The sequence below is a fragment of the Thermobia domestica genome, chromosome 9 (assembly GCF_964235325.1).
Source record: "Thermobia domestica chromosome 9, izTheDome1.hap1.1, whole genome shotgun sequence".
NCBI lineage: Eukaryota > Metazoa > Arthropoda > Insecta > Zygentoma > Lepismatidae > Thermobia > Thermobia domestica.
In genome coordinates, this window is record NC_137462.1 from 31301594 (window position 1) to 31316990 (window position 15397).

Consider the following 15397-nt stretch of genomic DNA (forward strand, 5'->3'; position numbering starts at 1 on the left):
TTTTTAGACATGAAATCGCGAGCAAAAAAATTCTCGTCTTGGATTCAGAAATATACGATAATAAAGTTAAGCACTGTTCGTAAATATTTTCCATAAAGAGTTATGATCAAGTGTGCATCAAGGAATTATTAAGTATTCTGCATTTTTGCAGATCTTTGGACTAATGAGCTTTTGTTTTAAGGTTTGGGGCTCCCACGTTTCTCGATCAATGTCTCTGAATCACAGAAGAGTGTTAAATGACATGATATTCTCGTACAAAATATTAAATAACAAATTTTAATAGTAAGGATTTGGTCTCTGCCTTTCATCTCAGGGTACCCAATGGAAACATACGTGTGGGCAATGGAAATGTCTTTTATTGTAATAAATCTCGAACAAATGCAACAAAACAGTCACCAACGTGGAGGATGGGTGAAGAGTAGAACAAACTGAGCAAATATTAAAATGTTCTGGATATACATGGTATGAGTCTGGATAGATTTCGTAAATGTATTACAGCTACTCTACGTATGTAATTCTGGTATGAACACTGTAATTGGGTGGAATTGCCTGTTGTATTCTCCTTAAATAAAATAAAATAAATAACTCCCAATACTTTCTTCTATTTTTTTTCAAATCATCGATCAAATGTGTTCTTCTTCTTCCTATCCCTCGCTTTCCTTCTATGGTGGTATGAAGAAGACAATTTCTTCGCAAGATGTGTCCAATTCAATTGTCCTTCCTTCGAAGGATGGTGACTAAAATCATCCTCTTCTCCCCAATCTGTTTCAAAATATCTTCGTTTAGTACTCTATCTTTCTCTGTCCATTTTATCTTCTCTATCTTCCTCCAACACATTTCGAAGTTCTCTAAATATTTCTTCTCTAACTTCTATAATTTCGAAGTCTCTGAGCCACTACATATATACCACTTGAAGAACTTCTTCCTTAATCCAATATTAAGCCGTCTAGTTAAGAGTGGTCTTTTCTTGTTGAATGCTTCATTGGCTATAGCAATTCTTGACCTGATCACTTTCTGTGTGTGTATGTGTATATACATACAAACACACACACACATACACAGACTAGGATATGTATATATCCCTGTCTCTCTCTCTCTCTCTGTGTGTGTGTGTGTGTGTGAATTCGGTGTTTGGCCCCATCTCCCCTGTAAAACAAATCCTGAGAGCAGCCTAGTCATATCCCTAACTTGCTTGCTTTAAGATTATCTAAACTTTTCGCGTTGTAAGTTGTGAAAGTTTATTACCGTCCAAACGGAGTAAGTTTAACCTATCAGCTGCTAACCTTGTTATTTCACGCTTTCTAGCCACTGAACTTCGATGTCTTAATTTTAAGTTAAGTCCTTGATGCTACCTGGACACTGAAACTTGAGACCGTAATGGAAAAAGAATTTAAAGTCGCATTTACTAAAGGTTCAAGTGATAACCAAAAAGTCACATATATGTTAATTGTGTTAAAACTAATTATAAATGATGTACTCTTACACATGATACCAATTTCCGTGTAAATTGTTTACAGCTCAGAATACATATAATGCATGCAGCTTTTAATTTTTTTTTTTAGTCTTAAATAGATTTATTCTGTAAGTGGATCACTATTTGTCTAGACAAGAGAAGATTTGGTTTGTGAAGGCACATAGTATTCTATGAGTGAAACCAGATAAGTAGCCGAGGGCTATAACGACTCACCAAGGGTAGTCGTCAACCTGGTCGGCTTAGTAAGATATATAATCTTAAGTGGTAGTATTTGTTTGCATGTAAAAATTATCTTTAATAATTATATACCATTATTCTCACCTTTTCTATTAGAATGATAACGTCGATGAACGTTGCTAAAATGGTTTATTAGCTGATATACTTTATAATATATTTTCCTTCAAACTGTCAAGCACACAAACTTGCTGACTAGGTATCCATAAAAAAAATTTACATAGCAACAACTATCCCATAATAATAATTTACATATATTAAAAACATTCTTCTTTTGTTATTATTAAATTAACATTCTATTAAGTATAGTGCACATGTAGGAGCACTTTCTGCCCACGGTACAGGTAGTTATTAATCTACCCAAAGTATTTTGTTATATAAAAATGTCGCCCGACAAATGGACTGAATATAAAAGTCATGAGTGAGCTTGGCTTTTATCTTCAAGAACCACTGGTCCGTTTACAATAGTGCTCTTACATTACATATGTTCTTTATATTTTGATCACACCTCGTATATATCTTCATTACATTTCATATATATATATATATATAGATACATTTATAACAAATCTTATGCTTCATTAATACTTATCTTTTATTACATTAATTATATTTATTTCATTATTATCAAAAACATCGTCGCTTATTAATATAATTAACGAGGGTGAAACACAAATTACTATGATTAATAGTTTTGATCATTATTAAAACAGTGATGTTATAAATAATGTTTAATCTTTCAGGGCGCATTAAATAACAAATAAGTTAGATGTTGCATTCTAATGTATACATCGTGGCACTAAGATGTCATAATAAAGAAGAATCTTGTTCGGATAATATATAGGATAGCTCATAAAAACAGTCGTCGAATAATTAGTTTTATAGAATAGATCTTCTTCTTAACATAATCTTTGACAGTTAAGTTTTCAACACAAATCAATCTAATATAAATAACCTTTGCTTTTAATCATTTATGAATCAAATTATAATTCCTACATATATTAAAAACATTTGGGAATTATCATTGATTAATGAGAATTAAAGAAAATTAAATTGAATAAAAATAAAATAAATGTTCATGAAAATCTATAGCTGATATGAATTTAACCTAATTTCATTAACGGTAATCAGGTTACGTTCGTACTTGCATACGATTCTAATAAAGTACATTGCACAGCACAATCATGATTATGTCCCGTATTATTGTTCTGTACAGAAATTACTTCAATACCTGGATCTTGATGCGAAGTGCCATCTCTTGTCCTCCCATTACGTCTATCCACGTAGTTCGTTGTATTCCTGGAATTTCGCCATACATTTCGTCTATTTTTAAACCTATTTTGATTATATGGTCTAACATGTGGATTGCTACGATTAATTAGGTTAGGCAGATTCCCTATATAACTTTGCCTATTTTGCTCATTTTGATTGCTAGAGTATACTCGGCTTAGGTTATGTTCCGTATTATTCACACTTCGGATATTTAAATTCCGAACAGGCACCAAATGATCTGAATTATTCTTATTTTTACCCATTCCTGCTTGTTGATTCATGGCATGGTATTGAGTTTCATAGCATTGGACAAGCATTAATAAATGGTTGAAACTCATACACTGTGTGGAAAATAAGATCTGTTGTAATTTAAATGGAAGCAAATTTCGAATCGATGCTATTATTCTCGATTCCGATTGCAATGGATTAACGACCTTTAATTCGTTGTAGGTATTTACAACAAACTCTACAACAGATTTATGCAATCGAGGATTGAAGTGTTGATTTCTAATGGTAGCATCTCTATTCGCAAGCAAAAAGTCATTTTCATAATTGGTGATCAGTGCCGCTTTGAATTCTTCATATGTACTGATGTGATCACGTACTGCTTTAAACCATAATGAACAAGGTGGGAGTAATACATGAGGGATTAATTTCATATATTGTGATCTATCTATACACATTATATTGCATTCGTCCTGGAATTTCTCTAAGAAAGAAGTAGCATTCTCGTTACACTTACCACTGAATTTGCTCATAGCTCGAATTTCACTCATCTTAACACTTAATTTTACCTTCCTTTTATCATTCCGTGTACTTATTGGGTGATAGTTCCTGTCCATGACGTGATGTGTCGTTACGCCATCTATGTATCGCCCATCTGTACCCTTCGGATGTATTTCTTCCAATATAATATCCTCATCAGACACCGGCGAAGGCGAGTTCATCTCTGGTGAGTGGGGAAACTCCATGCGATCACTACACATGTTATTACGGTATGTGTTGTCCTTAACCTGTAGCATTCTAATTTCTTCCTGTAACGTAGCTATCAATTGCGTATTTGCACGTATATTGTTAGAATTATTGATGACCTGGATCTTTTGTTGTTGAACAGAAGATTCTGTTACTTCTAAATCCTTTTTTACATCACTGATTTCTTGTCTCAGGTGATTGTGATTACCCTGGCATTCCTCCGATATTCCTTTTAACTTTTCCTCGAACTGCGAGGTGATATCGCTCATCGTCTGGATAATTAATTGTTTCGTTTCATCCTACTTCTGTTCCATCTTCTGTTCTATCGTCTGCTTCAATTCTTCGTATTGCTTGTTAGATTCATCAGACTTCTGTTCTATTCGTCTACTTAATTCTTCAGAGTTATGCTTCATCGTCTGCTTTAATTCTTCGTATTGCTTGTTAGATTCATCAGACTTCTGTTCTATTCGTCTACTTAATTCTTCAGAGTTATGCTTCATCGTCTGCTTTAACTCGGTAGACATTTGCATCAATTGCCGCTGTAAGACTAGCAAGATTCGGTCTTCTGATGTCAATCCTGATGTTACACTGGGTTCACCGTTGTCACTATTAGTGGATTCATTCTCCATTATTTCAGTGTCCATTTTCCTTATAATTATTCTACCACTCCTCAATATGGTGAAATTTGTACTCATTAACTTTATGACAAAAGTAAATTCAACCTTACTCTGCTTCGGGATATGAATTTACAACAAATCCCGGGTGAGGTAAACCAAAATTTTTATAACGACTCACCAAGGGTAGTCGTCAACCTGGTTCGGCTTAGTAAGATATATAATCTTAAGTGGTAGTATTTGTTTGCATGTAAAAATTATCTTTAATAATTATATACCATTATTCTCACCTTTTCTATTAGAATGATAACGTCGATGAACGTTGCTAAAATGGTTTATTAGCTGATATACTTTATAATATATTTTCCTTCAAACTGTCAAGCACACAAACTTGCTGACTAGGTATCCATAAAAAAAATTTACATAGCAACAACTATCCCATAATAATAATTTACATATATTAAAAACATTCTTCTTTTGTTATTATTAAATTAACATTCTATTAAGTATAGTGCACATGTATGAGCACTTTCTGCCCACGGTACAGGTAGTTATTAATCTACCCAAAGTATTTTGTTATAGGGCGCAGTGACGAATGCTAATAGAAGTCACTGGGCCTTAAAATACCTCTAGCGTTCCTTTTCAACTCTGCAGCTATATGTGACGTGGATCTTCAATCTAAGATCGAATCCGAACCACTATTATGCATAAAATGCTCTCCCTGTTGGAATGAAACTCAGGATCCCTTTCACAAAAGACTCAGCAGCCGCTAGGGTGGATTATACGTCGGGTATGTTGTAGTTTCCTTATTTATGGTAATTTTTTCCTATTACTATAGTAACAGATTTACCGACTGAATAAGAAAAATCTCTTCTTTAATAAATTTTATAGATACCAGTAAAATATTATGGTTAACTGGTCCAATTCTACACACTGACTTATTTCTCTTGGTTTTAGGCGTTCTTATGGAAGTGCTGGAGATGATCAAGCTACGAACAGCTCCGGAAATCAGAACTTTGGCCGTCGAAGGTTTGTATTTGTATTATTTACTATATGAAAGGTATCAAATTTTCCAGTTAATATTACAACGAAAAACTGTCAAAAAACTGTCATTATATCATTGTTTAATCACAGTTATTTGTATTAAAACGTAAACGATTTTAAAAATTATTATGAAACGTAATTTTAACATGTATTTTGACAAAAAAAAGCGTATTTCGCATTCAGATCACACTTTATCTTCACAATATTTTGATTGCGCCTATTTTGTCAATGCATTTTATTTTATTTTATTTTATTTTCATCCATAAATCGTACATGAAGCTCGAAGGAAGACGAGCGTATGAATCGGACACGCCAATAAATAAGATAGAAAATTATTACATACTAAAAAAACAATAACGCTATTGTGTTATGTAAGACAAAATTACACTATACAATCTACAAGCCGCATATAGCAGACAGGTATTTATGTACTGAATAAAAACAATTGTCCAATAGATATTTCCTTGTAACTGATTTAAATACATTGACTCAATGTTACGAATATCTTTAGGGAGGTTATTATATAATGTTGGATCTAAGTATATGGGACCGTTTTAAAACAATGATGTATGGTGATTTTGAATGTGGAAGATTTTTCCCTATATCTAGTATTATGACAGTAAAAGTTTCCTTTATTGGAAAAGAATGTATTAAGATTTTAGCGCGTGAAAATTAATAACTGTAATACATAAAGACATGGCAGTGGTAATATTTGTAGTCTTATAAGAAGTTTTTTTACATGGTTCGTTTATTCTCGCATTTCCTAATACCCTAACAACTATTTTTTTTTCTTAAATACGGAAGATAAGTGAGTCGCCTAGTATCAAAATTCCGTCACATCCATTTAGCTTAGTTACGAGTAATTTTGCAAAACGTGCAGTGAATCTTCGTATATATGAATACAAAGTCCCATCTGGTTTTTTAGTATGAAATATTAAGCTTTTAAACAAAATTCTGTTCCCATGGAATTCCTTTAGATCAAACATACAACAAACGATATATAACTCAATTTCGTTTTTTTTTTTTTTTAATGGTTTTGGCGGCTTTTAGTACTAGGAGCCTCAAATTTACTTCTTGAATCATTTCCCCAGAAGATAATGCCATACATTAACAAAGATTGAAAGATACCAAAATGAATGCTTCTACAGCTATTTATATCCAAAATATTTTTAATAACTTTCAAGGCACAGAAAACATTATTAAGTTTTTGTGCTAACGACATTATGTGGGTATCCCGAGTAAGGGTGTTACTTATATGAAGACCTAAGAAATTTGTTGAAGTTACATTCTTTAAGTCAGAATTCATGATTGATACGTTTATGTCATGAGCACGGTATGTTTGTTTCGTAACTGGTGAAAGTTCAAAGCCACGGAGTTTTCTGTATTTACTTTTAAACCGTGTAAAGTAAACGATTTTTGTAATTGACTGGCAAATAGTACACAGTTAAATAAATTGTCTTTTCCTGTGTATGAGCTGCACCTTCAGTCTTTGCCTGCAATTTCAGCAGGAAAAAGTATCGCGGTATAAGCTGTAACTAGGCAAAAAAAAAAAGTATTACATACATGAGAATGAAAACAATACTTGCACAAAACTTTATATAGATTATTCTTACAAGGACCAACAACCGTACTAACTACGCACACTTGATTGAGTGTTAGCCAACGCTAACGCAACAACAGTGCTTCAAGTGTACATGTACCGAGTTAATATTGCCGAGCTTGTGAATATTTGTGTTTGTTATCGTTCGAGCGCACAGGTTATACCATTGATTTATGACGGTATATTAAAAGAAGTGCGGCTTATAGACGCGTCTCAAAACACAGTGCGTTCAATAAGTTTCAGAATTACCCCGAAGTAATATGCTTAACAATACCAGCAAAATTGTTTACCACGTTAATTTTGTACGTACGTCTCTTCCGACGCTACATACTCACGTGACTGATCATAGAGGCTCTGAAATGGTAGTTTTTATTATTATTATTATTTTTAAGTAAGTCTCTTCCAACATTACCCACTCCCGTGATCGGTCAAAGAGGCTATGGATGCGGACGACACGAGACGAGACAGGATTTTCCTGACAAAATTCGAGTCGAGACACGGCTCTTTCAATAGAGAAATATACATTTTTCGAGTCGAGACATCACTTTTACAGCATATTTTCGAGACGAGACAGCCACAAATCTTGTCTCGTGCGCGTCCCTAAAAGACGCTATGGAAAGGTAGTTTTCCACGCTTCACACTCACATGACTGATCGTAGAGGCTTTGGAACGCCCTAGGAAAGCATCCACTGGAAAGTTATTTAGCTCTGCTGTCACATTCGCTTGAATCGATGTATCATAATCAAACCGCTTGCTTTCAAGGGCAGATTTGTGGTTAGTAAAGAGCATAAGGTCCACCGTGGCTGAGGTTCTTCAAGGAATGTGACTTTTATTTTGGCTAAAACTGACTAACAAGAACACTGGCGTCAAAATATTAACTTCGTTAGTTCGAGGCTTTTAGACAACAGAAGTTGTTTCATATAAAGTTCCAATTCCAGAAAACGAATCCAAGGTCACAATTACTAAGGGAAAACACGCTGACCCTAACATCACATGAATGCAAATTTTGTGAAAAGCGAAAATAATCGTATTAACTTATACAAGTTATTAAGTGCCTTGCAGATTGAGAATAATCCAGCAAAGGTTTAATAGCCACGATTTTCTCTGTCGAATTAATGTTTCTGAAAGTGTTCTTGCACGAAAAGCTTTGTTCTGTACCCACAGGGACATGCATGAGCCCGAGAGAGCGAAGGCAGGTAAATACACAGAACATTAGAGCGCCGAAGTTGCAGGGGCGTTAGCTAGTTGAAACTAGTGCTGTCGAAATCGGTTTTTGAAAAAACCGAAAACCGGTTTTTGAAAAAAGTGAAATTTCATAAAACCGAAATGTCGGTTTTGAAAACCGCATTTGCGGTTTCGGTTTTGAAAACCGCATTTGCGGTTTCGGTTTTGAAAACCGCTTTTGCGGTTTCGGTTTTGAAAACCGCTTTTGCGGTTTCGGTTTTGAAAACCGCAAATGTCTCAAAAAATCTACAGCACTAATATCAAGTAACGACGAGAAAACAGCAAAGAATCTTTCCCTACACCGGCTCACAGTTGCCAAATGGAGGGAAATTTCCCTCGGCGGCGTAGGGAAAAAATGATCAAAATTTGCAGAAGGAAAAGGTATTTTTTCTTAAAATGTCCTAAAGTGTAGGGAAATTCTATACTTTTACAATTGGCAGAATAAAAAAAAAAAGTTGCAATTTCTCAAAGAGGCACGCTATCGTTATTGGGAAGTAAAAAGATACAGAATACAATATGATCGGTGTTTCCGTCTAGTATAAACTATTGCAGGTGTCTGGGACTTGCGATAAGAAGCCAGTCGACACATGCAAAACCACAACATTCACATTTATCGGAGTGGCAACAAATCAACAATAAAATTGTGTATTGCGATATAGATTTTCTTTCTTTCTTTTCTCTTTCTTTATATTAAGAAAGGGAAGTGGTGCCTTTTTGTTAACAAAAGAAAGAGTGGCAGTACTATTTTTAAAAATATGGGGAAAGAGTAATAATAATACAAAAGATGTCAGTCTAAGTGGATGATATTTCAAATTGAATTTCATGAGTTGCATGTGTAGTGATTTTAAATAGGGATATACCTTATTTCTATTGAGCTTAGTGTTGGCTTATTACCCTATTTTAGCGGGTACCACCCGATTTTCAGGTTATATATTCGTTCTCCGCTTAAACATATCTTAATCACGAAAAACCACCCGCTTTTTGGGATTGGAGAAAAATCTAAGAGGACTTAGTTGATAAAGTGTTGGTATGGTATATCAACGAAAACCACTACACCTTTGACAATCTCAATCGCGATTGAGTTAAATTTGGACTCGCGCTCAGGCTCAGGCTCTGGGCTGTCTGAGCAGTGCGCATGTGCAGAATCATTTGCTAATAAAAGATCTGCTCTAATGCACAATGGTTTTCTTTGTATAGTTCATGTGTTTTCTATGTAATGTATTGGAGGTTCTATACGAATGAATATTCGTTTGTAGATGTTGTAACAAACATACTTGAATTATTAATGCTTTCACAAGCTACAAGAATGCCGAACGACAATTTCAAGTGTAACTTTAAAGACTCTTATAGAAGCGAATTTACGTTTCTTAACCAGGGCAGAACTCAGTTTGAAGCAAAATGTATACTCTGGAAAACTGTTTCGTTTGAAAAGTAGGATGCAGAGAAGCAAATTGGACCTCCCCTGATTTTTATATATTTTGTAAACTAGATCACGAGGAACACGAATCTGAAGGCGTTTTGACATTCCGACCTCAGGAACTCGAGATATTAAAACTTAAAGTTTAATATAGACGCTATATGAAAAAAACACAATATTCTCTATACGAAACATATTATGTCCTGTGAGATATATAAAGGTAACCAAGAAAGTTCTGTCGCTTTTTGTGGAGTTCTGTGTAAAATTGACCCTCATACCGTGAGTTGAATGCGAATGGAGATAAGGCGAAGGTCAGTTGTTGGTGTGGGTATATCCGACATTCTACCTGGTTGTGGCAGTTCAGTTACAACGTAAATGTATGTAAGGACGGAGTGAATATGGAACCTCCACAGAGCGTCATAGGGGCGTGTATGCTGTACGAGTTCCAACTTGGATCAAACGCCACTGTAGCGTCGCGGAAGATACCTCAGGCCTTTGGTGAGGGAGTCGTGATTACGCAGACAGTGCAAGGGTGGTTTAGCAAGTTTAAGAACGGTGACGAAACACTCACGAAAGACGCACCACACGTGCCGGAAGACCAACACATGTACAAAATGAGGATCTTCAGGTAGCAATTGAACCGAACAGACATGTGAGGAACTGGTGCTAACATTCAATGTTAGTCGAGAAACCATTCGCCAGCACCTCCATTAATTTGGGAAGCACTACAAGTTGGGTCTATGTGTTCCAGATGATTTGTTTCCGGGCCAGAAGGCTACGGGTGCAGACACTTGTGATTCTTTGCTGTCTCGTCTGAGGAAGGAGCCATTTCTGGACAGGATGTTGACATGTGATGAGAACTGGGTCCTGTACGAAGCTCCACGGCGCCGTCATCATTGGTTAAAATTCCATGAACCGGTTCCAAAACAGCTGAAATCAGTAATGCAGCAGAAATTCCTCCTGTGTGTTTGGTGGACTGCTCACGACATCGTGCATCGGGAACTGCTACCGGGTGGTCAGAGAAGAACATCAATGCAACTGTCTACTGTCAGCAGTTGAGCCGTGTTCAAGAAAAACTCAAAACCCTGGAGCCAACACTTCTCAATCGCTAAGGGGTTCCCCATTACGGGACAACGCTATGCCCCACATAGCTAGAATGAGCCGGGACACCATCCTACACCTTGGATGGGAAACATTATTGCATTCGTCATACTGTCCGGACATTATACCGTCCGGTTATCACCTGTTCCTTTCCTTGGACACTCACTTTAGAGGACTCCAGTTCAACTCCGTAGTAGAGGTGCTAAATGCACTTGATACCTTCTTCGCTTCACGGCAAACCAAGTTCTACCGCGAAGGAATCCATGCCCATCCCGAACGTTGGCAGAAGGTCATTGATACTGATGGGTACTATTTTTGATCTTCCAGGTACGTCTTAGGTGACATATCGATGCTCTAAGTGATAGGTCAAAAAGCGACAGAACTTTCTTCGTTACTTTTATACATGTTACATAAAACTACTGTATAAGTTCTAGTATCTCGAGATCGGGAAATCGGAATGTCAAAATTCGTTCAGATAATTGCTAATTTTGGTCCAGTTTACAAAATATATAAAAATCAAATAGTGTCCTTTTTCCTTCCTGGTTACTTTATGTTCGAATATCTCGAGTTCCGAAATTCGGAATGTCAAAATTCCTTCAGATTCGTGTTTCTCGTGGTTTAGTTTACAAAATATATAAAAATCAGTTGGGGTCTAGTTTGCTTCCGTTTTCACTTGATGTTCGAATATCTCGAGTTCCGAAATTCGGAATGTCAAAATTCCTTCAGATACGTATTCCTTGTGGTCTACTTTACAAAATATATAAAAATCAGGTGGGGTCCAGTTTGCTTCCATGGTCAATTTATGTTCGAATATCTCGAGTTCTGACATTCGAAATGTCAAAATTCCTTCAGATTCGTGTTCCTGGTGGTCTAATTTACAACATATATGAAAATCAGGTGGGGTCCAGTTTGCTTCCCTGCAGCCGAAAAGTACATTGAAAGTGTCGTCAAAGAAATAACTAAAAAAAGAAAAGGCTAAGGATCGAACGACAGTATTTGTCACCCTAATTTAGCTGTGACTTGTACAACCATCGAACTATCCCTTTCGCACTGTGCTGCACATATTACCATAATAGTCTTGGAGCAAATAAAAAAAAGTTAAAACACACATATACATCAATACATTTGTCTCGATCGATAGATGCTTTCACAATTGTTAAAAGGTGTAATTAAAAACAGCAAACATTGTTTCTGCTTTGAAAAGGACAATCCTTATAAAACCGCAAACACGGTCTCGGGCGGCTTTCGCTTTCGAAAAGAGCTTTTGCGGTTTCAGTTTGGAAAACCGCATTTGCGGTTTCGGTTTTGAAAACCGCATTTGCGGTTTCGGTTTTGAAAACCGCTTTTGCGGTTTCGGTTTTGAAAACCGCATTTGCGGTTTTCGGTTTTCAGAAAATCGGTTTTCTCAAAAACCGAAAACCGCAAATGTCACAAAAATTCAACAGCACTAGTTGAAACCACTAGGCCTTAAAATAACTTATATGGTTACTTATTAAATGTTGTATAATACGTAGTGTGTCCAATCCTGTTCTTTTCTTCTTCGTTATTAGCTTATTACTATTATTACAGATTTGCCAATCCCACACTGAGAAAAAAATGTAGGTGGTGTACTTAAAAAGATAGGTTACATGCGTAATTCCTGTAGTTTTTGGACTTAACGTACAACAGACGTATAACTGAAAACGCATGTTTTATAATACTTTCTGTATAAGTGTTCCCTCTATACGTACTTTCCATATGAAACAATGTAGGCGGTCAGGATCTCACAACAAATGGACGTATATAACATACAGCTGACGAAGGTAACATAAGTATATGCATGTGATATACGGAAAACTGTTAGATGTCAGACATTCTGTAACGGCATGATGTAACATCTGAGGGCAGTGCCTATGTAGCATACAGATAACGTACTGATTTCTATAGTGAGCAAGAGGATACCGTATATTTGTACAATATACCGCTGTCAGGAGAACGAATTTTTCTCTGTCCATTAAATAAGGACCTTAGCCATTACTCTTTCTCTGTGAAATATAGATTTTTCAAGTAATATTTTAATTTTAAGTTGCGACATTCTCAATCTTATGTCTAAGTACTTTTATTATTCATTTTAGGGGTGGCAGACGCAATCGAGGAAGGAACAATTCAGCTAATGAAAGGTTGGTATTCCATTTTTACATTACGTATGAATAAAACTTGGAGTTCATTGCTATTAAATCATACCATGAAATAATACGGGTGAAAATTACATAGAGTTTGTAATGTAAAGCATTAGTAAGGGAAGACTTTTTTTAAAAAAATTAGACATGAAAGGAGTGGGGGTAATAGAGGTTTCCATCATTTTAAAAACATGTCCATATGTTTGAATCCCTTAAGGTTAGAATTCTAAAATTTATGATTTTGTCTCTTATTTAAATTCAGTGCGTGTATATAAATGTTTTTCTTATACTTTTCTTTAGAAATAAAGAACAAGGCAGAAAGAAAAGGGAACGTATTCGCAATTATTAAAATAAGAGGCCAATCTCGAAAGCTCTTAAGGTTATAAACATGAAAATGTGGAGGACCGCGGTGGCTCAGTAGTAGAACGTTCACTTCTGGTGCATGAGGTCACTGGTTCGATGCCCGCTCGCGCCAAGTGAACTTTGTGGTGGAAAAACACCGTGTGCATGGGTTTTCTCGAGGTTCTCCCGTTTCCTTTCACTTTCTTCATTCCACGATTGCATTCATTTCTGTTCATCACCGTCTCCTTTAGCGCACACGGCATAATCATGTGATGTAAAACTTAAACATTTCATTTCACAAGAATATTTGGTATTTAGACTTTTTATTTGAAATAATTAAAGACATGTTTCGGCGTAATTTGATCTTTCTTCTAGAAGGGACGGAAAAAGGCGGGAAGAAATAAGGATGGAAGCTACAATTGCTGTAATTAGATGGTCATATATCTAAATCTCTTAAAGTTAGTCATGAATATTGGTATATAGGCTTTTAACTTGAAATACTTAAACATATATATCTCAGCGTTTCTTGTTGTTTTTCTAGAACAGAAGAAAAAGTTGAGGGGGTTGCAATTGTCATAATAATACAAGAAATCCCTTAAGAATTATAAACACTAGAGATATGAAACTTGGTATTCAAATTACTAATTCAAAACAAGTAGACATGTGTGACGCATTGTTTCCCCAAGTGTTTCTAGAAATTCGGCTTTTGACAAGAGTAGAGAGGGTAATTTCTAATTTTTTTCTCATTATATAAAACTGACTTGGCGCTTGTTAGTTTCGTCATCAGGGGAAACGCGTAAACCATTTGAAATAAATTTTTGAAACAGTTAGCACTTGGTCTAACATGAACTTCACTTTGATCGAAATTCATATTCTAAGGGGAAAGGAACTTAACTATTTTGCCAAGAATAATGTCATAAAAGTACACTTACTGTGCGTAGAATGGAAACATTGGCTGAAATATGAAATACAAAGTTGTAGGCAGAGCAAATACTGGTAATTGTTGGTGAAGTCTCCAGTTAACCGAAGACTAGTATAATGTAAGCTAGCACATTGTCTGAGCTGAGGTAAACTATTTTACTATATATCGTTAATCAATCTAAAAATCGTTTTCTGTTACACCATAGAATCCTAATGATCAAACTGGAGATTTCCCGTTCTCATTAACATGGTTCAGACTGGTTTTGTTATTTGTGAAGAGTGTTGCTGAGATCCAAAATGGTAAAACAGAGAATCAAGCAAGGATGTTATAAAATATAGGATCTGCCCATACGTATCTTCATCATATAAACTCAATGAAGCCAAAAAACAATTGAGCATCGTCTAAGCCGGCACGCCTGATTGACTACTCTCGTTTCCTCCATGATTGTTGGCTCGAAACATTGCGATCTTAGTGGCTCGGAGTGGGCAGACTAGGTGTGGCGAAGCTGTGACGTATGGCTTCACGATTTCACTGTATGGCAGATCATCTATTTTATAACATCCTTGGAATCTAAGAACTTCTGCTCAGGTTACAACTCTAATTTCGGTGTGTGTATGAGTGACCAAGGGAAGAAACAGACACCACATGCTGTGTGTGAGTGTTGTAGATCCATTCAAGAGGCCTACAACAGAAGAGAGAACAAAAAACTCTTGCGTGATCCAGATCACCTATGCCACTGTTACTTCTGCTTTTGTTGACTTGTATCATCACAACACAAGAAAGGTAAGATGAGCAGTGAGCTTGGATATCCAGATCTATCATTATCTTTTAGGAACATTGTACCCAGTGAGAAGCTTCCTGTTTCTCCTTCTCCACGACGGACGCAGTAGAAAGCTTCTATTTGTTCAAAGAGAAGCCTAGAAGGGTTTCCGTGACGTAATGATTGTATTCCAGGGTAACTCCGCATGGACAGTTATAGGGACTTAAAAAGCTACCAGGACTGTGGTACAATGACTCAAAAA

The 15397-nt window shown here is 35.9% G+C and overlaps 1 protein-coding gene across 1 annotated transcript in view; it reads left to right on the forward strand.

Annotated features, from left to right (window-relative positions):
- The window catches only part of LOC145694523 (uncharacterized), a 108582-nt gene that overhangs the window by 12112 nt on the left and 81073 nt on the right, over nt 1–15397 (forward strand). The window contains exons 5-6 of the mRNA XM_081770837.1: nt 5524–5595; nt 13067–13111. Of these exons, the coding sequence (XP_081626963.1) occupies nt 5524–5595; nt 13067–13111 (117 nt within the window). The remainder of the gene's footprint in view (nt 1–5523; nt 5596–13066; nt 13112–15397) is intronic.